At 35.1% G+C, this 24,842-nt stretch overlaps 5 protein-coding genes across 6 annotated transcripts; 3 read left to right on the top strand and 2 right to left on the bottom strand.

Annotated features, from left to right (window-relative positions):
• Nucleotides 1-757: 757 nt before the first annotated feature.
• Nucleotides 758-2,603, bottom strand: LOC113514832 (zinc finger protein 227-like). The gene has a single exon (XM_026898923.3). The coding sequence runs from the start codon at nucleotides 2,302-2,304 to the stop codon at nucleotides 922-924; it is 1,383 nt and encodes a 460-aa protein (XP_026754724.3). The 5' UTR covers nucleotides 2,305-2,603; the 3' UTR covers nucleotides 758-921.
• Nucleotides 2,053-3,339, top strand: LOC128200571 (cytochrome c oxidase assembly factor 6 homolog). 2 transcript variants are annotated; one of them, XM_052894411.1, is made up of 2 exons: nucleotides 2,053-2,165; nucleotides 3,003-3,339. In XM_052894411.1, the coding sequence occupies exon 2, from the start codon at nucleotides 3,032-3,034 to the stop codon at nucleotides 3,278-3,280; it is 249 nt and encodes an 82-aa protein (XP_052750371.1). In that variant the 5' UTR covers nucleotides 2,053-2,165; nucleotides 3,003-3,031; the 3' UTR covers nucleotides 3,281-3,339. The 2 variants fall into 2 exon arrangements, with proteins under 2 accessions (XP_052750371.1, XP_052750370.1); XM_052894410.1 differs by lacking the exon at nucleotides 2,053-2,165 and adding an exon at nucleotides 2,761-2,918.
• Nucleotides 3,259-12,205, top strand: LOC113514833 (uncharacterized). Its single transcript, XM_052894406.1, has 7 exons — nucleotides 3,259-3,390; nucleotides 3,463-3,547; nucleotides 3,822-6,026; nucleotides 6,162-6,303; nucleotides 6,989-7,179; nucleotides 9,457-9,698; nucleotides 10,508-12,205. Exons 1-7 carry the CDS (start codon nucleotides 3,332-3,334, stop codon nucleotides 12,015-12,017), a joined length of 4,434 nt encoding a protein of 1,477 aa, XP_052750366.1. The 5' UTR covers nucleotides 3,259-3,331; the 3' UTR covers nucleotides 12,018-12,205.
• Nucleotides 12,206-12,490: 285 nt separating this feature from the next.
• Nucleotides 12,491-15,441, bottom strand: LOC113512715 (N-alpha-acetyltransferase 38-B, NatC auxiliary subunit). The gene is made up of 3 exons (XM_052894409.1): nucleotides 15,089-15,441; nucleotides 13,747-13,879; nucleotides 12,491-12,702 (listed from the first exon to the last, which is right to left on the bottom strand). Exons 1-3 carry the CDS (start codon nucleotides 15,131-15,133, stop codon nucleotides 12,557-12,559), a joined length of 324 nt encoding a protein of 107 aa, XP_052750369.1. The 5' UTR covers nucleotides 15,134-15,441; the 3' UTR covers nucleotides 12,491-12,556.
• Nucleotides 15,442-19,905: 4,464 nt separating this feature from the next.
• LOC113522406 (nucleic acid dioxygenase ALKBH1) lies at nucleotides 19,906-24,633 on the top strand. Its single transcript, XM_052894407.1, has 4 exons — nucleotides 19,906-20,543; nucleotides 21,807-22,139; nucleotides 23,209-23,402; nucleotides 24,264-24,633. Exons 1-4 carry the CDS (start codon nucleotides 20,394-20,396, stop codon nucleotides 24,595-24,597), a joined length of 1,011 nt encoding a protein of 336 aa, XP_052750367.1. The 5' UTR covers nucleotides 19,906-20,393; the 3' UTR covers nucleotides 24,598-24,633.
• Nucleotides 24,634-24,842: the final 209 nt, after the last annotated feature.

Genomic DNA, 24,842 nt, shown 5'->3' with positions numbered 1-24,842 from the left:
GGGTTCGCCTCCCCAATCGGACAGGATGGGGGTCTGTTCGGGAAGTTGTGTGAAGCCATATGTTATATTAACCAAGTGATAGGTAAGTACTCATTTTTTTTCATGATGGCAGCAAACAAGGATACGGTCCGCCTGATAATAAATAAGTACCTTCATCCTTACCTATCATCCTTTACTGGTGCCCTGTCAGCGTATACCGATAACGCAGGCGGGGCAACCATTCCATTTTCATTCTTTAATAAAAAAAATTTTGACCCACCATTATGCAACTGAATCAGGTTGTGAGCATTGACAAGCCTGAAAAAACCTTTCACATCTCTCTAAAAGACCTGATAATAGAGACTTTAGAATATGGCTCAATCCATAAATGTATGAATTTATGTATGTATGTATTTATAAATATATAAAGCATAATAATTATGATTAAGGTTAATTATGTTAAAATATAAATCAATTTTGTATTGTTTATAAGAATTACTATTTTGATTTGTATTATGTTTTAGTAAACCAGTTTAAAAAATGTCATAATATTCAGTATGTTAATTTTAAATTAATACAAATATGGATTCAATTATATTTCATTTATCCATAGACAATATAAAGATATGCTAACTTATTGTTTAGTATTATAATATTTCACAATTATTTAATTTCCAATGCTTGATTCATGTTTCATTGATTGCATATTTTCTGGTGATTTTAAGGTTGAAAATGGCATAGTTCTTTTAAATAAGAATTGTAATAAATTAAGCATATGAAAAATATAAAACTTGAAAAATTTATTTTAATGATGACTAGTACAGCATAACTTAAAACTAAACAGTTTTATAACTCTCTCCAATTACATATACTATGACTTTATATAATATTATATTCCTTAATACAATTTTTTTAATATATTTATTAAATAAATACAATAAATTAAGTGCCATTTAATTTTAATGGAATCTTTGCTAGGGTATCCATATGGCTAACTTTAAGATGTCGAGACAGATCACTGGTACGAAAAAAGCCTCTAGAACAATGTTGGCACACATACGGAGTATTATTTGTGTGCTGTTTGAGAAGGTGGAACTCTAGCATCATAACAGTTGGGAAAGTCCTACTACAGTCTCCTATAGAACATTTATATTTACTGGCATTCTCATGTTTGAAGGCCTTGTGATGTGACAGGCTTCTTTTAGTAGCAAATCCCTGGTTACACAGTTTGCAAATGAACGGCTTCTCTCCAGTGTGCTTTCGCATGTGAACTTCCAAGTCGGAGAATGTTTTAAAGCATACTGAACATTCACCCGATTTCTCTGAATGGATCCTTCGTATATGTGTTTGTAGGTTGCCTTTCATTGAAAAAGCTAAGCCACAAAAGTTGCAAATGTTCTGTTTTTCATTAGAATGGAGACTCAAATGAGTCCTGAGTGCACTTTTGCTCTTTACAGACTTGCTGCACAGGTGGCAGGTATGTTTCTTCTCATCTGTATGCACAGTCAGATGTTTGTTCACGAGAGACGAGTCTGAGAATTTCTTAGCACAAATCGGACAAGAGTATGGCTTTTCGCCAGTGTGTATTCGTTTATGACGATTCAGTGACGCAATTTGTCTAAATTTTTTAGTGCAAAACGTGCAAGAGTATGGCCTCTCATCAGTATGCACTCTCATATGTATAATAATATCATTTTTCCTATAAAAACTATTGCCACAAGTTTCACATGTGAATTTTCTTTCCCTATCCAAATGCCTGGTTTCGTTGTGTCTTTTTAAGGAGCCTTTAGTTTTAAACATGGCTTTACAAATTTGGCATGGGTATGGCTTCTCACCAGTATGTGATCTCATATGTATCTCCATAGCTGAATGGGAGATCTTCATCATGCCACATACGACACACTGTATTGGTCCATTCTTAGTACGTTTTTTTCTTTTGTGTTTTATTTGATGCTGACTTTCATCTGACTCTGGTTCCGGCGTATCGAGTTTCGTAAAATCGTCCAAATATACATCACTATCCACGCTGAGATTTAATTCATTATTAATATCTTCGCTTTTGATCTCTTCCAGTTTTACTTCAATGACAGACAGGCAGTGGAGAGCTCGGTCGGATGCCTCACACTTTCGCACGAATCTGTACGACACATCCAGTTCGTTGGCGCAGCTATCACACATGGAGTTTGGTAAACCATCACCTTCAGTTATGTTTATATTAACACATTGCATTATTTTAGCACTGTATATCATAGCATTTTCACACTTTTCAAATAATGAGATCCTACCGTTTTCTTTTAAACAAATTCTGCACAGTTTCAAGTCCATTTTGGAGTTTTATACAAATCAATGAATAGTGTTGAAATCTAAACTTCTAGTTCAATATTACACTGTAGTGTAATATTTAACATTGAAAATTAAAGCAAATTTGTTACAAACTAATTTAATAAATTATAAAGAATAATAAAAAATCATTACGAATCTAAGACAAAACAGAAAAGTATTTTGTTTTGTAGAGGTATATGCTATCGTGACATTTAATGAAATGTCAATATCATGCCATTGTCATTGTTCACTTTTCTGTGATTCTAAGGACCAATATAAACTAAATTTGTAATACATTAAATATTATTAAAAATTTAGTGGATGATAGTAATTACGCGAAACTATCAAATTAAAATATTAATTTAAGAGATATATAATAGGCAAAGACTTTGTACAGACACTTTTGTCATCTCTTGATTTAAAGAAAATAATTGTCAATGTCAATAACTTTGAGGTTATAAATGAATTATCCTGTCCATGCATCTGTTTAAATTGTTTCGAATTTTTGGATAAAATTTAAAATATCCTGTAAATTATAAAATATTTATTTTAATAACTGAGAAATTTAGTTTCAGTTTCTTAATATAATTGTGTATAGTTAGGATATTGCACGTAGAGTAAGTTATTTTTAATTTATTAAAAATGATAATAGGCTAAATAATATATCCAAGGTTAGACACGTAAATTTATTTTCATTTTAGGTCTTTTTACTGACGAATAGGCGTTAAAGATGTCATATCCAAATAAAGAACAAAGAAAAGCTTGTTGGGATTCGAGAGATCGTTATTGGGAATGTCTAGATAAAGAAAATATTAAAGATAGCACAATACGGCCTAAAGCTTGCCTTGAATTTAGGAGGGCTTTCGAGAAATCCTGCCCGACACAGTGGGTGTTGCATTTCGACAGGAAAAGGGACTTTAATGTTTATAAAGAAAAAATACAGAAAGAAGGCTATGAGCCAATTAAAGACACTCAATAATGTTTGTTACCTAAGTAGTAATGCATTGTAAATATTAGTAAATTAATATTAATGTTTAATTGGGTTTTATTTACCTTCTTTACCATAACTGAACTTATCGGGCTCAATAGGTAAATAGATATTTTAAATTGTATTTATCAGATAACCTTTTCTCGTTGGTTTTATTATTATTTTCATTTCAGGAAATTTAAAATCATGGATGAATTCAGTGTTATTTTAATGAAACTTGATGTACCCACAAATACATTGTCATCAGACATTATACAGGTACATATTGATTTTTTATTTCATAAATTATATTGCTTCCTAAATACTCGTTTTATTTTTTTATTTTGCCTACATGGCGAAGGTATAAGCTAAGGCTTCATCTTGTTACATTGTCCATCAACAATGTAACAAGACAAAGTTAATTTTGATTGTTTTTATTTTTAAATATTATGAGTAAGTATGTTTGCCTTTACAATTAGTTAAACCATTATTATCCAAAAAGGTTACAATTAATTTACAGTTAAGTGTTAACAAGTGTATTTATTACTTACAGGAAATTTTAACATTGGCCAGAAAATACTCAACCCACCCAAACTCACATGAACATGTGTGGGACAAAATAACAAAATTGTTGTGGACACATTTACATGTTGGTTTAGTAAAATTTGATGACCAATTACTTTGTGCCACATGCTTCTATGCTGTTCTTGCCTTAATGGAAAGACAAGATTACTTACAAGAAATAAATTCTCTGATAATTAACAGATTACATTTGAGAGAAAGAAATTGCAAAAATAATTTAAGATCATCTCTTGTAGTATCTCTAATGTATGGAATGTTCCAATCTTCTTTTGTAACCTACAAAAGAACAGGTAGCATTGAAATCATAGAGAATGTCTTTCAAACTACTTTTGATCTATTAATGTCTATGGCATATGAATACTCAAAATACACATTTTTAGTTTTCAAAACAATTAACTCATTCAAGAAAGTTTTAGGTACAGATATGGAAAAGTATATGTATAATGAAAGCAATCTAATAAGGTTGCTGAACTTGGTCAACCATAACTGGGAGAATCCTATAACTGGTGTGAGAGATTTAAACAAAGGAATATTCCAAACTTTAATTCGAATTCTTAATGATGACCTATACCACTTAATAGCTCAGGAGATTGGTAACTTTTATTGGAGTAAAGCTAAATATTTGATGCTTTCAGAAATAATAGTGAAATATAAAGGAGATATTACAGCTGCTTTTGTTGTTAACAATTGGAGAAATGGACTCATTAACAGCCTACACAAACCTGGCTTAGTATCGGCCGGTGCTGATATGTACTTTGCCATATTAAATCAATTAATAGCAGAAGACCAATGGTGTAAAATATTCCTGTGTGATATACTAGAGATATTGACTGGCTCAATACCTAAAGCAATTGAAAACTTTAGTAATTACTGGTGTATAGCAACATTAAAGAAATTTCCATCATTATTAAAAGTTATACTTGATGGATTGGATCAGTACCAAGATTTAGAAAAAAAGTTGTATGGTAGTTTACATTTACTGAAGCAAGCTAATAAGTTAAGCCTTGTAACTAAAAATTGGAACACAGTTGAATTCAAAACTACAGAATTTATGGTGTTGCATGGTATTGAACACTGTAATCCTTATGTTAGAATGCTGGCATTTGAAATTGTTTGTATATCTCACAGCAAATTATTACCAAAACAATTTGAATATGATTTAATTTTAAAATATATACATAATAATATAAACTCTGATAGTACTGTATTAAGATTGAGTATGCTGAGCAGTTTGAAATCATTCTTGACTTGGTTACATACCATATTTATAAATATTCATAAAAGTGAACAAAACAGTAATATGAAATATTTGTTGAATTTCTTCACAAATATCCAACAGTTTATCATTAATTCACTGAATTTTAATGGTAACTATCAAAGGAAAATTTCAAGTATCAAAATATGTCAAATAGTACTGAGTTGTTTGAGTGAGCTACCAAAGAAGAAACAGCAGCAGGTTAAACCATCTTATAGGACAATGTTACAGCTATTGAAGGATGAAGGAAAATGGATGCTGCACGGACAGGATTTTATTTTGAAATTGTTAACTCTCTTGAGAGATCCAGCTGATGATGTTAGAGAAAATGTGTTGCAACTATTATTGTATCATTACAATGAAGAAATCAAAGGACCTCGGTTATGGAGCAGTTTGGTAGATGATGCACAAACAGCTATGAGAAGCAAATTTTTCTATCAAATCAGTTGTAGCCAAAGTATGTTTAAACTCATTGCTAATATACTTCTAAAAGAAAGAGAGAATGAGAAAACTATTGGTACAAACTTTAAGACTGTTGAAGATATTTTCTTTTTTGCATACAATGACCTTATAACTGAATATAGCTTAAAAACAAGCATTGTTAAGTCAATAGAGAACGGCAAACAGTTGCATTCTCTTATAAGTATTCTGTATGTGGTCTTAGATGTATGTGTTAGTAAAACACATCCAATTGCTGTGCCATACAACAATATACTACAACTTTTAGAAACTTTAGAAGGAATTTCCAATCATTTTGCTTGGGAACAGCAAGCATTGACAAGTTCAGATTTCTCGAAGATGAATGATATGGTGCAAAACATGATCACTTCATCTGGTTACGATCCTCTTGATGCTGTTGATCACACTAAAATCTCTGGGTTACATCAAATTGTGCTCAACTGCCTTTGGCTAAATGTGAAGGTAACAAAGAAATTTAATCAATATAATTAGATAATGTTTCTGGTTTGATATCACTTTGGTTTTTTATTTCCTCATCTATCATTAACAAGTGTAATTTATTTTTTGCTGAGTAATAATGGATTTATGGTTTTTTAGGCATGTTGCGATTTAGCGTCACTGTTGATACGTTTCAATGAGAAAGATATTGGGATATGCGAGAAATGTCTAAAGATAATAATACATGTTTTAGAGACATCCCGTCACAAGGGTGCCATCGAAGCGGCCGGCGCTGCACTAGGTACATATGGTCACTGATAACATTACTATATAGTGTAATAGAATAGGCGTCGCAATCAGAAACCCATAGAGATTTTTTTATAATCATACAGTGATAGGTGCTCTTAGCCATAATGCTCCAAGCATGCGTATTCCCGTCCTGGTCAGACCAATTTACGAAATTTTAAATAGATATTACATGTTTCTCTTTTCAAATGGTATCCTAGCTCGAGAACGGAATAATTTGTATAATTATGTGGCGTAAATCATCATGCACAGTTTATACAAACTATTCTTTGTCAACGTATTATTATTATTATTAAAAGGCCGACTTTTTCAGGCAGAAAAATGTGTGACACGGCGACCTTTTTATGATTTTTTGTGCTCGCCCTTTTTTTTAAAGTTCGCTGCTAATTCCTATCAATGATAGAAATTTTAAGATGTCTTTAGCGATGTTTTTTATCTCCTCGGGATATAGTGTGTTTTCCAAAGGAGATATATCGTTTATGTATGAGTGGGCTACAGCCACATATTCAGTGCTGCGGCGTTACTTCTTCATTATGACAAAATCTGCAAACAGTTTTTGGGCATAAGCCTAGTTGGCCCATATGCTTGTTTAGTTTGCAGTGTCTAATGAGATTTTTCAACCTTAGTATTTATTTTCTACTTCTTCTAAAATTTTAATTTAGATATCTAACCTGTTTCAGGTCGAGCAATCCAATACTTGACATCTTTACCTGAAGAAGCAGAGGTTGCACGGCTACCACACTCTTTGTTGAGATGCAAACTGGCGGAGTTAATATCAGAGGCGGGCGCCAAGTCCTCTGTGACCAGACGAGGCGCAGGCCTCTCCATAATGGTTCACAGAATCGTTTCCAGCGACATGAAAAAGGGCAAGGTAAAAAAAAAAAAACAATAGATTTAAATAGACTTTAGTTTTCTTTTTCATTAAACAATTGACTTGTTCTTGGCCCTGCCTCACCTAATGCAAAGTAACAACAGGACCCAAGATGAAATACGCTTACCCCTTTCAGACCTGAACGATACGGGTGTAAGTTGTAACTTTAAAAAATTCTAAAACCGCGCGCAATTCATTTTTACGCACGAAGCTGAAATAACATGATAGTGAGATTCTAAACCAGCCAATAAGAAATCATTTTAGTCGTTAGGTGGTGCAGTAGTCTCGTGCGTGCCGGTAAGATGGCTTGGCTCCAAAATACGAAAATATATTTAATCGGAAAGAAAAAAAAGTCTTGGGTTTGAAAGGGTTACCCAGAAGATATCCAAACATTAAAGATCTCCAAGAATGTAGAAGCAGGAAGTTTTCCATTTATATACAAAATAATTTTATATTTGTATACCATGATTAATTAGCAATTGTCTAAGGCAAAATTATATAGTCTGCTGTAGGTGAATAGTACAGGGTGGCCCATAAGTCCTTAGTAATGAAAAAAATTAATTAAAATAAAACTAATTACACTATGAATAATATTTTTATTTGTAAATATAGCTAGAAAAACGGGAATTATTTTTTGTAAATAACGTCGTCCAAATGTAATCCGTTACAGTCACGGCACTCTTGCAAACGCCTTCTGAAATTGTCGATGACTGCGCGGCACGTCACTGCTGAAATGCTTGCCATTTCTCTGCGGATGTTTTCTTTTAGGTCATTAATTGACCGCGAGTTAGAGTCGTACACTTTAGCCTTAAGGTAGCCCCACAAAAAAAAATCCATTGGAGTCAGATCCGGGCTACGTGGTGGCCAGGAAATGTCTCCTCTCTTAGAGATAACTTTGTTTGGAATAAGTTGACGGATAACGGGCATAGCAGTATTGGAGGTGTGGGAAGTTGCTCCATTCTGTTGAAACCATGTTCGGGCATTAAAGCCTGGAAAGTTTTGCAATTTTTGTGTGAAAAACTCCTCGATCATGGCCACATATCGCTCCGAAGTAACAGTAAAAGCACGCCTTCTGCCGTCCTCAAAAAAGTAAGGCCCTATGATGCCATGGGCTGACATAACGGCCCAAACTGTAACTTTAGGGCTATGTAAGGGCTTCTGGTGCTTAAGTATTGGATTAATCGGGCTCCAATAGCGGCAATTTTGTTTACTAACATGTCCGTTAATGTGGAAGTGTGCCTCATCAGAGAACATTATGTTATTGAACGAAGTAAACCGATTAAACATTTCATTAGCATAATTCACTCTCTGAATAGCAACAGTTTCTTTTAATTCTTGCACCAACTGAATTTTGTAAGGGTGCATAAGTAAATCTTTCTTCAAAATCCGTTGTAACGATATCCTGGATACGTTTAATGCACTGGAACGCTTACGAGTTGACTGTGTAGGATTTTCACGAATAGATTGTTCCACTGTGTTGATGTTTTGTTCCGTACGTGATGTCCTTGGGCGACCCAACCGCGGTTTATCTAACGTCGAACCGGTCTCCTCGAACTTAGCAACCCAATTCTTAATCGTTTGGAGAGCTGGGGTGTCATCAAAGTTGTGTAAACCTTTGTGTTCTCGAAATTTACGCCTCGCAACGGTTGCCGAATTGTTGTTTTGATAAAACTCGCGCACACAAAACGCACGGTCCGCTCCGGTGAAACGCTCCATCGCGACTAAATTCCCAGAAACCGAAGTTACTGCCCCCGCTTCCCCTGCACCGCTCACGCGCGCCGTTTTCGTTTAATTCAAATTTTACTTTTCTAAGGACTTTTGGGCCACCCTGTATATGGATAGACCAATAAAGCATATAAGGAGAATTAAAAATATACCAAATAGGCGACGTGCTGAAGAAGGGCCAAATTAAAAGTACCCGTAACCGGCGAGCGTGTATGAAAAGATTGATGAATGTGGAAGAAACGAAAGAGGTTTGTTTGAATCGAAGCATTTGGCATTCCATTGTTTCTGCCTACCCTAATGGGAGACAGGCGTGACAGATATGTATGTATGTAAAAATATACTGACGACAGTACCTAATCTTTAATGGGGTTGTCAGAGGTATTTATTGTCTTTGATACAATTTGAATAATACACATTTTGCCTAGTACATATATAAGAATCCTGTGTGGTATTATGGCCAGCCTACTGCTAGGGTCAGCCTACCGCTCTCATTCAGAGTGTCTTCTATATTATTGTAGTAGCGTATGGAATAATAAAAATTTATCTTTCCAGCCATTATTCCATTATTTTATGGAAACGCTTCTAGAAATATGCAACAATCTTGAGGATGTACCAACTACAGAGAACGAAGAGACAGATATAGACAATCAAAGGGACCTGCCTAAAGCTATCTATGTACACTTTTTGACAAGAGTAGTCACTGATAGCAGCTTGGCCTCAGATATGATGCATTATTCCGCGAAATTGGCGGAACTGGCGTTCAGTAATTTGACCAGTGCTTATTGGCAGATAAGGTAATTTTATACTTATAATAAAATAAGCAGTGAATACTTTATATTATTCTCAATTTCGTGTATAATATAGTATATTTTATATATGTGTAAGTATATTTGTTATATATGTAATATTAGTATGTATGTATATCAATAATTACTAGTACCGCATTCGAGTATTCTGACACTTCCCTATGGTTGACTGGGAGAGAATGCTTTTAGCATTAAGTCCACCATGTACACATATATGTACTAATGAATAAATAAATAAGCCATCTGGTACGGGCATAGACTAGACCGCCCCTTCTTTCTTCGTGTATGTCGGAGGCAGCTGTCTTCATCTCAAATCAACACCAAATATCCTATATGCTAACTTAGGCTATAACCTACTTATGTACCAAATTTTATTACTCAATGTTTTCAGTAGTTTTATCGCCTAAACAGTATTCTGTGCATTTATATTATTAACTAGCTGGGGGGAAAGGGATTGTTAGTAATGGAGACTGAGAATCCCATTGCTAACATAACATATACTCAAACAGGTCGACCTCCTCGCGGTTCCCCCTGGAAACTATCATAGTTAATTCCAGATGAATTCATCAAGATGGGCTAACTGGCCTGTTTTCATTCTCATTTATTACCCTTCACTGGTGCTTCGCCAGCGTATACCGTTAGCGCAGGCCACCATAGGTTAGGCAGGTTACCATATCATTTTCACCCATAAAAAAAAAAGAAATATTAACTAGCTTTTACCGGCGATTTTGTCTGCGAGATAGGAATAAAAAGTCTATTATTAATCTTTACTAACTTCTTACTTTAATATTTTACAGAAACGCAGCCCTTCAGTTGTACGGTGCGTTAATACCCAAATTGATAGGACAGAAGAAAGCATCAGGATCGGAAGACGAGACGGTTTCCACGGTGGCCTGCGATGAATTTCGCACACATTCTCCCAACTTGTGGACACATATCGAACAGAGCTTACAACACTGCAACAAGCCCGACCTGGTACTTGCGCATTCTAATCTCGTCCCCATATTAAATGTACTAGCCAATATTGCGAGGAGATATAACTTTGCTTATGATTCAGAGTCGAGGAAGGAAGCCGACGAGAGTTTACTTACGAATCTCGTGTCCTTATTAGGGAGTCCCCTGTATATTGTTCGCCGTTTGAGCGCTAAATGCATTTATAATATTTACCCATTTGAAAATGTATATACAGTTGTTATTAATCAAGAATACACATCAGAAAATGTTCTACATGGAAATCTAATCTTGTTGACGTATTATAAAACGGATTGTTCAAAACAGACGTATTTCGTGAATTTAAAAAGAAAATTTAGTATTATAATGGATGATAGGCATTCATATTTGTGTCGACAGCTGTTTGAAGATTTGTTTACTAGTGACAATTTACAACTGAAAGATATAAGGGAGACGTTATTAGAAGTGGCGAATAATTCGCATAAACCGGGAGCGTCGTCGTGGGCCAATAGGCGCGTTGAGAAATACATAGAAACAATGGATTGGAATGGAGTAACTGAAACTTTAGAAATTATTCAAGAACAAGCGGATTGTGAATATTACTGTAAAATTATATTACATAAAATAAAAAATAATTACGACATTTCAAAAGATAAAGGCATTCTTCTGACAATAGCTCATATGTTGTTAGTATTCAGGAAAAAATTTACTATAAGTACTATTTGGAAGATACTTTATGAAATATCTTTGAAAATTGAGTTTACTGCATTTAATGAAATAAAAGAAATTATAGAACATATACGAATTAATGGGGTGCCTTATAAATTGAGGTACATGTTGCCTTTTGTTGCAAGAATGTCTAGAACTATAGAAGCACATAGTTTGTTGTATTTATCGAAGATTATTTACTCTTTGAGTGACCCCGAAACTACAGATGTGGATATGAGATACATTGCAACGTTGGCTAACAATGAACTGGCTAATTCGTTTAATACACTGTCAGATATAGTTAAAATTAATAGTATAAAATCTGCTGTAACACTTTTGCAAGATGAGGACGAGGATATTCGATGTTTATGTGCATCGTTTTATAGAAATATAAAAAAAGAGAAAGTTATATTACAGCCCTATATAGTACTGCAGAAAATTGTAACACGCGAGTTTTTGCAGTCAATCTTTGTTACTCCAGAAAATAGTATACAAACTCTAGTTCAGGATTTATTAGTTACATCATTGGATTCAAAGTGTAAAGGATGTGACGAATACAATCCATTTACTAATGATTCGAAAAATATCTACATGGAAGTGGATGTGTTGCTGGAGTTAATTGAAAAATTGAAGAAGGATGCATTATAATTTATTAAGCACTCTCCTGAGAGTTTTATTTCAATAGTACTTGTAAATGAACATGATTTAGACGTTTTAGTTATATGTTAATTTTGCAAATTATGTCAGAGAAGGGATTTGGGTAATCAAGATCACTATAATAAACATCAGCATGGCGAATAATAAATTAATTATCAATAAAAATCGATCAATACCATACAAAAGTTTTTTTACTGTACAAAATATGTAAAAATTTTATGTAATTTGCGGTGTGGTCCTAGCATAGAATCGGCTATCTCTTCCTTTCCCGTGAATGTCATAAGAGATGATTAAAGGGATTTAATGGTTGAGGGATGGGCTTCACCACAAAACGCCATCAAAGCGTAACTGTGGTTGCTAACCCCAGGCGGGTTAAGCATGGCAACTAGAGGCAAAACATCCCTATGTTCAACAGTAGACAGTAAACGGCTGGTATGGTATGGTAACATACATAAAGTACATAATATTATATACAATAACTATATTTATTATATTTACAATGATTACACAATGTCAGTGTGCAGTGGACATCATTCGTCATAGTAAAACTTCTGTGGTGGGTTGGTGTCGTCTATCTGTATGGAGACTATGTGTCGCCCGGGCACCATGACCAGGCCTAACACGCGCGGCTCCTCAGTTTCACCACCACTGCTCTTGAGGTACTCTGAACAGGCACCTAAAAAACAGTTTTAATAATGAGCTAGTATTGAGTTGATGTACCATTAATTTAATTAAATAAGCTAAGATGGTTATAACTTAAAAAATATACAAAGACATAAATAATTAAGTGGTTTCCAGGAGTGATCACATGGAAGATGATCTGATAATATACCATATATTGCTAGCAATGGGATTGCTAGTCAGAACTACTAACAATCCTCTCCCCTTGTCTTCAAAGTGTTAGATCATTCATCATGTCGTCCTCCGTGGCGCAGCAGTCAACACGCCTGCCTGCGACGTGGAGGCCCCGGGTTCGATCCCCGGCCAGGTCATGATGGAAAACGATCTTTTCCTGATTGGCCTGGGTCTTGGATGTTTATCTATATATGTATGTATGTATTATAAATATAGTATCGTTGAGTTAGTATCCCATAACACAAGTCTCGAACTTACTTTGGGGCTAGCTCAATCTATGTGATTTGTCCGTATATATTTATTTATTTATTCTATGGAGGCTATATGTAATAATAGTATTAATATTTGGGAGTAGGTAATATATAGCAATACCTATATATTGTAGTTACAATATCTATATACTTGGTCCAGTAATGGTTATATTAAATATCAATTATTTAATCACAAAATAAAGAACCTAATCAAAATAAATATACATATTCAACTGCTATGGACAATAACCTATTTTTCTAGGGAAATGGGGGTGTTAGTAAATGAATCTGGAGTGGAGCAATTACTGTTGCCTCGTCAGCATATACAAATAACGCAGGCAGAGTTACCATTCTATTTTCAGCCATAAAAAAAATAATTATTCTTCTGCATGTATGTATGGATTAGAAAACATATCAGTTCAGTGGGTAAGTACTCTTCGCAACCAGTGATTTATATTTTTTACTATTTTGTTTATCACAGAAAAAAGTTTCATTATAAAATGAGGAAATTGAAAGGATATGAAGAAATCAAGTGACAATGTCCTTTATCCTTACATCTTACTTCATCCTTTATTCATATTATACATCATTGAAAAGCATATATAAATACTCACCTAAAATAACATTAGCGTCTCTATCAGTACATAGGAATACACCGATAAGTACGCGGCCATCTGTCATTTCAATTCTAAAGTTCACATTCAACCATTTCCTCAGCTTGGCTTTCCCATCTGTGATGTCTATATCCTAAAAATATAATTAAATACACACCTTAATAACAAAGATACTACATTTATATTTATCACTAGCAACCCGCCCCAGCTTCATACGTGTGGGCATTCTTCAGATTGATATAATTTTTTTTATATATGAACCGATTGAAATAAAACAAACACTAAATGTTAAGTGGAGCAAATTGCAACATATTTACATACAACATATTTATTTATTTATCAGAGGGAGACTTTGTACAAAAGTCAATTGCTTGGGTATCTCTGTCCCATTCGTGTTTCAACCGTGAAGCAGTTGTGTTTGCATAGCTGTGTTTTGATTTGAAGGATGGGATATGGCGTGAATTTACTGGGTACAGAGGAATAACACCTGAGTCCTCAGGAATGGCAACGCATGAGGGGTATCATGGGCAAAACAGTATACTCTGTTATGTCCATGGTACTGCTCCTGTCTATAGGCGACGGTTACCAGCTTGTTTGCTATTCTACGTTGTATAAAAAAAAATTGTAAAAACTGCATTCAAATTGGTTAAGCTGTTTCTGAGATTAGCATGCACAATCATACAGACAAAAACAAAAATTCTAAAAATCTTTGTTTTGGGTTCTATTGTGTTCATAAAGCCACCCTATAAAAGATTTTCTTATATATCTTCTATGTACAGACAGCGACTAGTTAGGATTTTATTATCAATACATATAATTATATAATACTAGCGGCCCGTCCCGGCGTCGCATGGGTGGACATTTTCACATTTTAAAAAGTGGCCATTTAGCCTGCACACGCGATGGAAGCTTAAAAATGGAATAATGCTGCCAGTATCTTGGGTACGCTGCCTCAATGTGGTGCGTTGGGAGATTACTTATATTTAGTATTAGTATTTAAGGAATTGTATTTTATATTATCTTCTTTACCCTTATCCCAATAATTTGGGGTCGGCGTAATATGATTTTGTCCATATTACAAAAAGACTTGGTTTTTAGTTTTACGACCGGCCACAGGAAATGTATATTAACTTTAATTTATTGATGTATTGTACATATAATTTAATTAATTTATTAACAAAAATAAAAACTAAAATTCATATGGATTTCAATAAAAAATATTCTTTTTGCTGCTGTACAGTGGTTGCATTAGTACATTACTATGACTATTTTGTCAGATAAGCTAGTGTGTTTACGAATAGGACAGGCTGTAGATTTATTAGCAGTTTTTTTTTAATCTTACCTTTACCGTATCGGGCTGCGGTTGTTCGGATCCAGTGTCAGTCATTTTAATATTTACCGTGGCTAAGATAATATTTTGTTTTTAATACAATAAAAGTATATGAAATGTCGAGTTGATTAAGCTTCGTGATACATACTTCTTTATTTCGATTTATATTTTATATTTTGACAGATTTATATTAATTTGCAATTTATATAAGCATTTCAGTATTACAATTTTACAATATTTATTGCAATTGAAATAAAATCACAGAATAACAATAAAATCAATAAATACCAATAAAATTAATTTAACAATTTGTCATTTATACGTAATTTTTAATCAAGTATACATTCAAGACTGACTTCATTGACAGTGACATCAATATTGTCATGTAGCTGTCACAGTCATAAGATAGTTGTAAGAATTGGTAATGGCCTTATATCCGCGAAACCTGGAAAAAATAATGCATGTTACCTTTTTGAAGTAACAATACAATGACACTAATATAAATAAATGAGTAATTATCCATATTGTTGTACTTCTCACACTGGTACCCCCCCAGCGTATACTGTTAGCGCAGGCGGGGTTACCATTCCATTATCATCAATTAAAAAAAAAACTAATAACAGCAAATAAGCTGAAGGCTCACCTGATGTAAAGTGGTAACCTTCGTATCATAGACATGAATAGTATCATAGACATAACAATATACTATTTCGCCCATGATACACCCCCGTGCGTTGCCATTCTTGGGGACTAAGGCATTATCTCCGTACCCTGTAAATTCACTGCTATATCCCATCCTTAAAACCGGGACACAGACATGCAAACACAATTGCTTCACGGTAAAAACACGAATGGGACAGAATTACTCAAGTAAACGATTTTTGTGCAAAGTCCTCCTCTGTTAACGACAAACAGGGCTATTATATAAATGCATATATTTGTAGTTATATTATTATTACAATTACATGTATAATATGACTAAAATTGCTTTAAGAAGTGATATTTTACCGAGAAACTGTATACTTCAAATGCAATTAATTATTCATACATAATTTCCAGTACTATTTATCTTTGTAATATATCATAACTTATAATTCAAGTTTAGTTCATCTCAATAAATAGTGCGAATCATGGTAGAAATAACACTGAAGAATTTTAGTCAATTTTACAAATTAACTAAAATAATATTACAAGTTCATCAAATGTGGTAATATGGAATAAATAATTAGATAATACAAGTATATGCAATCTGTTTCAGAAAAGTATTTTATATTGAAATTTTCGTTTTCAAATTAGTCACTAAATGGCATTCTTAATTATGTATATATTTCAATAAATTTTTTTTTGTTTGTTGACCTTATCAGACAATTTATCAAAGTTCCCTATCATTCCTACTGAAGTGGTAAATTTATTTGACACTATCGGGAGCTTAAGTTTGACTTATTATACCTAGTTGTTCACAAACTATATGTTGGCGACAGACCTCTTTTTATATAATTTACCTTTTTAGCATTATATTTTTATATTATGAATATGTCTTTTTGATACTTATTTTGTTTTTCTATTTGATTGACATATTGTTGTTATATTGTATGAAGTGTGAAAATATAAATATATTGGTAATTGGTATCTAAGAAAATATATTGGTAAGCCTCTCTTAATATTATTTACTATTGTCGCTGCCCTCCTCTTCTACCATTGCCGCTTTCATTGGTCCTTCTCCCGGTAAAATTATTAGATATATATTTAAAAAAAATTCGAAATTATAAAAATTTTTTCAAATGGTTCTCATAAGAGGTATGGCAGCGGCACAAAGCGCCCCAGCGGATTTAATCGTTCCTCCTTCAGAGGTATCCGCCGGCGTTTCTCATAATATTAATATTCCTAGTTCGCGTTATAGTCCACATCGCTCATCAACCTCTATTCAAACGCAACGACTTGCCGCGAAAGCATTACATGCACGTCGCTTAGCCGAATTAGAGGCCGATCTTGACCGCGCCGCAACTGAGCGGGAACGCGCTGCAGCTGAGCGGGAACGCGCTGCAGCTGAGCGGGAGCGTATTGTAGCGACTCTAGAACTAGAGGCTAAATTAGCGGCTATTGATGAGGCCGCCAGTACACACTCACAATCATCTAGAAACTCTAGACTAGAAAAATTGGTGACCTACACTAACAATTCTTTCTCTGAGAGACAGGTCAACTTGGTGCTGGCCACAGAACGCGAGCCCGTGGTCTCGCCTGGCGTTTGTGCCACCGGTATGGCTGGTGTCGCAACGCGCGAGCACGTGCCCTCTTTCGCGCCTGTTCAGTCGGCATTGGAGGCGCATACGGTACTGAAATTGGCCGAGCGCGCGCATGAATACTCGCCCGGCACCGCCGGCGTATCAGCCGCGGTGCGCGAGTGTGCGCCTGTTACCGCGCCGGCCCTAACTACCCTTGAAACTTCAAATGTCCACGGCATGACATCCTCTCAGCACTACGGCTATGGAACGCAGCAGCCAGACGCTGTTGCTTCGTCGAGCTCTCTCTCTGCTCTTCCTGGAGCCGCTCGTGACGCTGTTATTTCTCTTCTGGCTTTGTCACAAGACCCAGAAGAGATCATGGCGGCTCTGCAAGAGCAATTTGGCCAGCCTGACCTTCTGATACGTCAACTAGTATCACAACCGAAAGGCTTGACCAAGCTGCTTGCATCTGACGGTGGTAAGGAACTACACCAGTTAGCTTGTGCGGTACACAATTGTGTCCACCCCATAAATATATTAGATTCTGTGAAGTTCCTCACCTCCCCAGAGTTGTTCAAATACGTCAACAATGGCGTATGTTATACCACCATCTTCCCAAAAGGTAAGGTAGTGTCATCTATCGTAGCTACTGACCTATTCAAAATTTCTGCTGTAAACGATAGATGGCATTGGGTTAAAAATAATATTTATTTTAGTGGAAATTTTTATCACGAGTTGCCTCGTAGCCGACCTAATTTTATCCAATGCCTTTCGATGCCACCAAGAGGTAAGAAAAAAGTAGAGGGTGAACTTGCCTCTATGACTGTGGCACACGTAGACAATTGGAGCTACAGACGGCTAACATGGCTACTCGATTTTCAACTTATATCGTGGAAGCACACCATCGAAAGTTTTTTGATATAGATGTCATTGGCACTACAAGCCAACGACACTAACATCTCCGGTGGTCGCGAATCCTAATCATTTCGATCGATGAATTCTGTTGATTAGGACAACTGTTCGTGCACATTATTGCCAAGAATTTTAATTTTTTATTAGAAAAGCCTCCAAATTTAAAAATTATAAAGCGCCGCCTTCGAGGATTCTTCCGAAATTTTGTCTCCTCTTTTAAATAAAGAAATTTTGGAGGCTGAAAAGCACTTTTTTACAGCAGGTCTTTTCTCAACCAATCAAGAAGGCTTAAAAACCTAATCTTGATGTTGGGAGAGGATGATTCTATCCATTTGAATCGAAGAATTTGTATAATTTTATTGTAAATGTTTAATATTTTATTGTAAATGTTTAATATTTTGTTAATGTTTAATATTGTAGGTATAATTTTAGAACCTCCCATGCAGTGTTCTAACATCAGGTCTGTTGCCAAATAATGTAGTTTTTTGCATAGTTATAAAGCTTCTCCCGTCTGCGACACAATTTGGTGACCTTCTCGGTGATAAGTTATCGCATCATCGGCGTTCTTTTTTACCGGTCTCTATAACTTTGCCCCGGTGGAGGTTACTATTAGATGCAAGCGAGAAACGTGCTAGGTAGCTGTGTTTACATGTTTCACCGCCCGAGCTGTTTACCTGGAAATCATGAGATGCCTTTCAGTGGATGCTGTCGACATAATCTTAGAAGATTTATCGTCGAAGATTGTTTCCGAAACGGTTAACGGTTTTTGTCGGTGCAGCGAACCAACTTGCCAAGGTCTTTGTTTTTACAGCCAACAACAAGATTGATGAATGATGATTGAGTCCAACAGCACTATCAATGAGTGGCTCCTGGGGACGTCTTTTCAGATTTATCAAGGATACTTTTTCCATAACTTTGCTACAGAAAGCACCAACGGAAGAAGTACACCTAATTCTACTACTAGAAGCAGAGGTGCTAATAAATCCACGTCCAGTCCCAGCAGATTTTGAGAAGCCGCCAGCTCTCACAGTGTTTCATTTGCTGTTGGATACTCCGTCGACTGAAGCTGTTCGCCCCATACCGACACAGATTTGTACCGTCACCACAACAACAAGATGGAAGTCCGATTGACATGGTGATATTGCTTTTGTCGCCTCCTTAGATTGGTGCTCTGCACCGGGGCGTGCCATGTTGGCGACAGACCTCTTTTTATATAATTTACCTTTTTAGCATTATATTTTTATATTATGAATATGTCTTTTTGATACTTATTTTGTTTTTCTATTTGATTGACATATTGTTGTTACATTGTATGAAGTGTGTACGTCTAAGAAAATATACTGGTAAGCCTCTCTCTTAATATTATTTATTATTGTCGCTGCCCTCCTCTTCTACCATTGCCGTTTTCACTATAGTTAAATCTAACTAAATTAATTATAATGAATCTTTAGTCACTATTCAAGTTTATTAAAAATTATGTTTAAATTATTCTTTGTCATCACATTAAACACAACTATATTTATATTTTTTTATTACTGCATAATTGATTAAAAACATATTAGTTAATTAATATTTAAAACAATATATTTATAAGTAAAGCCCTATTTTTGAAATGGTGCCATAACATTAACCGTTATGGCATCTATTTAAGAAGGCTATGATCGCCTGCTGTGTTGGAATACCGTTTGGTAACATAGTATCATAGAAAAACGTCATTCCAACAATCATGTTCTTACTTTTATAGTACTGTATGGTAACTTTTTCGATATATTCTCTCTATCCGTGTGTTTCACGTAAACAAAGATTTTTACTGTATTTCAATTTTAAAGTTTCAATTTTTTATTCCTCTTGGTTGTCATCTACATTTTATTTTGGGTTTCTGTATTTCTGCATTTTGGATTCTGTTCTGTAATTTTATCTAATTCCGAGTTCATTTTATGATTATTGTTTCTGCCAACTTCTATTTATTCTTTATTTACTTTATATGTTTTTTATTTAGTTTGTGTTCTGGCTACCGTAACCTTATTACGTCTGGTGGCTGTTTGTCTTGTTTCTTTTGTATAGAGTTATGTTAATCAAGTGTGATGAAGTCAATAGTGGTCATGTTGTGGTTAAGGTTAGGTAGATACAATACATACTGACCAAAGTTTATTTTGTGTGTATGCACTCTGCCTAAAATCACTATGATAAATGAAGTACCTCCGTCAGTCGATACCCTTTGGGATAAAACGGAAGATCAATTTATGAAAACATTTAAATATTACAAATCTAATAAGCCACCACCATTACTGGCTGAAGTAATAAATATTGAGGATATCAATAATACTGATAAGGTAAGATTATATTTTAAAGTATTGGTAGTATTTTTTTTTTTTATATCAATATACAGCTATCAGTTTGAGAATAAATTGCTAGAGGCTAATCCATAAAATAGTACTTTTTTATTAACAAACTTTTTAATCTTTATGTGATTGACAGATTTTGAATGAGATAAAATGTAGTTTGTCTTTTTCTTTCCAAAATAATATTTGTCTGCCAAAATTCTGTGTTTATCTTTGAAGGGTGGGATATGGCAGTGAAACTGATTATGGAAGCATAACACCATAGTCCTCAAGAATGGCAATACAAGAGGGGTTCCATGGGTATCACAGAGTATTCTATGACACCTATGGTGTTATTCATATGCAATGGTTACCACTTTATATTAGGTAGGCCATCGGCTTGTTTGCCATTCTAAGTCATTAATATCTTCCTGCTCTTATGCCAAATATTGGGGTCAGTGTGATATGTTTTAATCATATTATATAATGATTTGGCTTTAATTTTTCATTTAAGATCTGTCATACTAAGCAACATAAAATTTGAAGTATTAAAAAAAAATCATGAATTTTTTTTAATACTTCACTTTCACTTTACTAGAGGGAGACTTTGTACAAAAGTTGTTTGCTTGGGTATCTCTGTCCCATTCATGTTTCAACCATGAAGCAGTTGTGTTTGCATGGCTGTGTTTCGGTTTGAAGGGTGGGATATGGCATGAATTTACAGGGTACAGAGGAATAACACCTGAGTCCTCAGGAATGGCAACGCATGGGGGTATCATGGGCGAAACAGTATACTCTGTTATGTCCATGGTACTGCTCATGTCTATAGGCGACGGTTATCACTTTCCATCAGGTGGGCCGTCCCCTTGTTTGCCATTCTAAGTTGTATAAAAAAAATTTTTTTTAAGTAATCAGGTGATTTATTGAAATGCTAAGAGGTAAAATAAACATTTGCACATTTATTAGTAAGGACTAAAATATACTATAAAATATATTGCTGTGTGACCCAGCATTGAATAGGCCACCCCTTCCTTTCCCATGGGTGTTGTAAGAGGCGACTAAATGAGGATGCGGGATGGGCGGCAGCATTCCACTTAAACATCTTTAAAGCCTAATTGCAATTGCCAATTCACCTGTCAAGCATGGCAACTATGGACAGAACCCCCCCAAGGGGGAAGCTTATGTTCAGCAATGGACAGTTAAGGGCTGTTATGATGATGATGAAAATATACTAATGTGCTTTTTATTAATTGATACATTTTATCACATTTCCAGATTTTATTATTAACACAAAAGAATGCAGTACAGGAAGATGAAAGGGCCAAACAATTAGGACTCAGAGAGCTCAAGAGTTGGCAATTATACTCCTTCAAGGAGCACCCTGGTTTATTTTTAATAAGGAATCCATTCACAAGTAATGGCCAGAGATATTGGATACAAAAATGTTTACAGGTGTACCCTAGAAAACCTAATAAAAGGAATATAGACATGGAAACAAATGTAGAAGACTGGTGGGAGGCTTGTCATCGTCACGGGAGATGTGATAAGCAGTTGATGAAGAAGCTGAGGTGGACCACATTGGGTTATCATCACAACTGGGACACCAAAGTAAAATGTTAATATTATCTTTTTTGTTACATACTACAGCTTTAGTTATTAAATGAAACTAACCTATTGATGTTCATTGCTGCTCGTAACATGTTTCTATGTTCATCTATACTACATGTCTAGAGGTGACTGTCTAGTATCTGATAGGCCATAATGTTTGTTTGAGATGAATATTTGCTTAAAGAGGTATCTTCAGGGTCAGCAACGCATACGTAATACCTTTGGTATTGCAGGTGTTCATAGGCTACGGTAACCACTTACCATCAAAAGGGCTGTATGCTTGTTTGCCACCTCAGTGGTATAAAAGAAATTGACATTGCTAGTACTGGGGATTTACTAGCTAGCAGCTAGTATCTAGCAGCTCCATTATTAGTTGTGTTTGCATAGCTATTAGTTTAATATGGTAGTGAGATTACGCACTTTGGAGGTTTACTATTTTTCAAATATTCTGAAATTAGTCTAGCTTTTTCGGTCTAATTACATGTAAGTTACATTAGTAGTTATTAAGTTAAAATATAATGTGTGCTTACGAAATTGTTAACAATAAAACTTTACCATCTTGTTCCTCAGGAATAGCAATGCATGAGTACATATGGAGTTAAAAATGTCTATAGGCAACAGTTGGCACTTATCAGATGAGCTATGGTCTCGTTGTTCCATATTGCATAAAAAAAAGTACATAATTTTAAATCTGTTATTTTTTTTTTATGGGTGAAAATGGTATGGTAACCCCGCCTGCGCTAACGGTATACGCTGGCAGAGCACCAGTGAAGGGTGATAGATGAGAATGAAAACAGGCCAGTTAGCCTATCATGAGGAATTCATCAGGAATTAACCATGATAGTTTCCAGGGGGAACCGTGAGGAGGTCGACCTGGTTGGGTATTGTTAGCAATGGTATTCTCAGTCTCCATTACTAACAATCCCTTTCCCCCCAAGTCTGTTATTTGTTAGTTGGATCTGTGAATGAATGAATGAAAACTCTTTATTATTTCCGTCAAAGAACGATACAGATTATAAAGATCTGTGGTCTGAAAATATTTTTTATTTCGAAATATGGTTTATTCCAGGTATACAGTGATGATAATAAGAGTGTGTTCCCCGAGGAGTTGTCAGCGCTGTGTGACGTAGTGGCCAGGTACCTCGGCTATGAGGAGTTCAGAGCAGAAGCAGCTATTGTGAACTACTACCACATGAACTCCACCCTGTCTGCTCACACTGACCACTCAGAGGTCAATTTGGAGGCGCCATTATTTTCATTCAGGTATTTTTTTTTTATACAACTCAGAATGGCAAACAAGCTGACGGCTCACCTGATGGAAAGTGGTAACCGTCGCCTATAGACGTGAGCAGTACCATGGACATAACAGAGTATACTGTTTCGCCCACGATACTCCCCATGCGTTGCCATTCCTGAGGGCTCAGGTGTTATTCCTCTGTACCCTGTAAATTAACTGCTATATACCACCCTTCAAACCGAAACACAGCCATGCAAACACAACTGCTTTACGGTTGAAACACGAATGGGACAGAGGTACCCAAGCAAACAACTTTTGTACAAAGTCTCCCTCTGGTAATGTTTATGAAATTTTATAGACTTTGAAATTGTGTCCCATAAAGAAAACCTACTTCAATTGTGGCAAAACTATTTTGATTTAAATACTAAACATGTAAATGGATTTGTTTTAAATTTCCATGGGACCAATCTGTAAGGAGTAGATTTTTCAGATAAAAAAAGAATTATCCAAATCGGTTTACAACTGATGGAGTATTTAGGTTACAAACCTAAAAACATACAATAGAATTGAAAATATCCTTTTTGAAGTCGATTGAAAATAAAGTCCTATATATATATTTTTCTTTTTTTTTTTTAATGGGTGATAATGGAATGGTAACCTCGCCCGCGCTATCGGTATACGCTGGCGGGACACCAGTAAGCGATGATAGGTGAAGGCGAAAGCAAGTCATTCTCCATCGTGAAGAATTCCACGAGAATTAAACACGATAGTTTCCAAGTGGAACCGCGTGGAGGTCGCGGTTTGACTTGTTAAGGCGCCAATGGATAATTTACAAACTTGTTTTTGCATTTATAATTTTAGTAAGGATTCTAATTATTTTATTTCAGTTTTGGCCAGTCAGCAATATTTCTAATTGGTGGTAGAGACAAGACGACCGTACCATCAGCTATCCTCCTCAACAGTGGCGACGTCATGGTGATGTCCAAGGAAGCGAGACTGTGCTACCACGCTGTACCCAAGATATTGCCATACGCACCAACACCTTGGAATGATGAAGCATTTGATGATCAGTTGGACATAATGTATATGAAAGATACTCGAAGGAGTCCACCTTTTAAATTAAATGAATGGAGTATATTCGAAAATTATATAAAAGAGTCAAGAATAAATATGAATGTACGACAAGTATTATATGAAACGCAATGTAATTTGAAAGATTGATATTCTATCTATTGTTAATAAATTTTATATAAACAATACTGTCGTTGCTTTCTTGACACTGTTTAATTTAGTACAAAAATATCTTTGGCCATTGCGTTGTTCTTGAATGGTAGCTCTTGCTGTCTAGGCTGTTGTGTTACAACTGAAATGTACAGAAGGTAATGTGAAATGTATTACATATTTACATATATAGTTCATATGTAGCAATCGATTAGTATACCACACAAGATTTTTTTTAATGGGTG

This window comes from Galleria mellonella, unplaced genomic scaffold (assembly GCF_026898425.1).
Source record: "Galleria mellonella isolate WM207_F2 unplaced genomic scaffold, CSIRO_AGI_GalMel_v1 utg21, whole genome shotgun sequence".
NCBI lineage: Eukaryota > Metazoa > Arthropoda > Insecta > Lepidoptera > Pyralidae > Galleria > Galleria mellonella.
The sequence above is the reverse complement of the archived record's forward strand: the minus strand, read 5'-3'. Positions and strand labels throughout refer to the sequence as shown.

Excerpts from the sequence above, each read along its gene's own strand:
- LOC113514832 (XM_026898923.3), bottom strand. The coding sequence starts at position 2,304 with ATGGACTTGAAACTGTGCAGAATTTGTTTAAAAGAAAACGGTAGGATC.
- LOC128200571 (XM_052894411.1), top strand. The coding sequence starts at position 3,032 with ATGTCATATCCAAATAAAGAACAAAGAAAAGCTTGTTGGGATTCGAGA.
- LOC113514833 (XM_052894406.1), top strand. The coding sequence starts at position 3,332 with ATGTTTAATTGGGTTTTATTTACCTTCTTTACCATAACTGAACTTATC. Across the intron at positions 6,027-6,161 it reads GCCTTTGGCTAAATGTGAAG|GCATGTTGCGATTTAGCGTC; the intron begins GTAACAAAGAAA and ends ATGGTTTTTTAG. Across the intron at positions 7,180-9,456 it reads GCGACATGAAAAAGGGCAAG|CCATTATTCCATTATTTTAT; the intron begins GTAAAAAAAAAA and ends TTATCTTTCCAG.
- LOC113522406 (XM_052894407.1), top strand. The coding sequence starts at position 20,394 with ATGATAAATGAAGTACCTCCGTCAGTCGATACCCTTTGGGATAAAACG. Across the intron at positions 22,140-23,208 it reads ATCACAACTGGGACACCAAA|GTATACAGTGATGATAATAA; the intron begins GTAAAATGTTAA and ends GGTTTATTCCAG. Across the intron at positions 23,403-24,263 it reads GCGCCATTATTTTCATTCAG|TTTTGGCCAGTCAGCAATAT; the intron begins GTATTTTTTTTT and ends ATTTTATTTCAG.
- LOC113512715 (XM_052894409.1), bottom strand. The coding sequence starts at position 15,133 with ATGACTGACACTGGATCCGAACAACCGCAGCCCGATACGGTAAAG. Across the intron at positions 13,880-15,088 it reads CGCAGCCCGATACGGTAAAG|GATATAGACATCACAGATGG; the intron begins GTAAGATTAAAA and ends TTATATTTTTAG. Across the intron at positions 12,703-13,746 it reads AGACGCTAATGTTATTTTAG|GTGCCTGTTCAGAGTACCTC; the intron begins GTGAGTATTTAT and ends ACTGTTTTTTAG.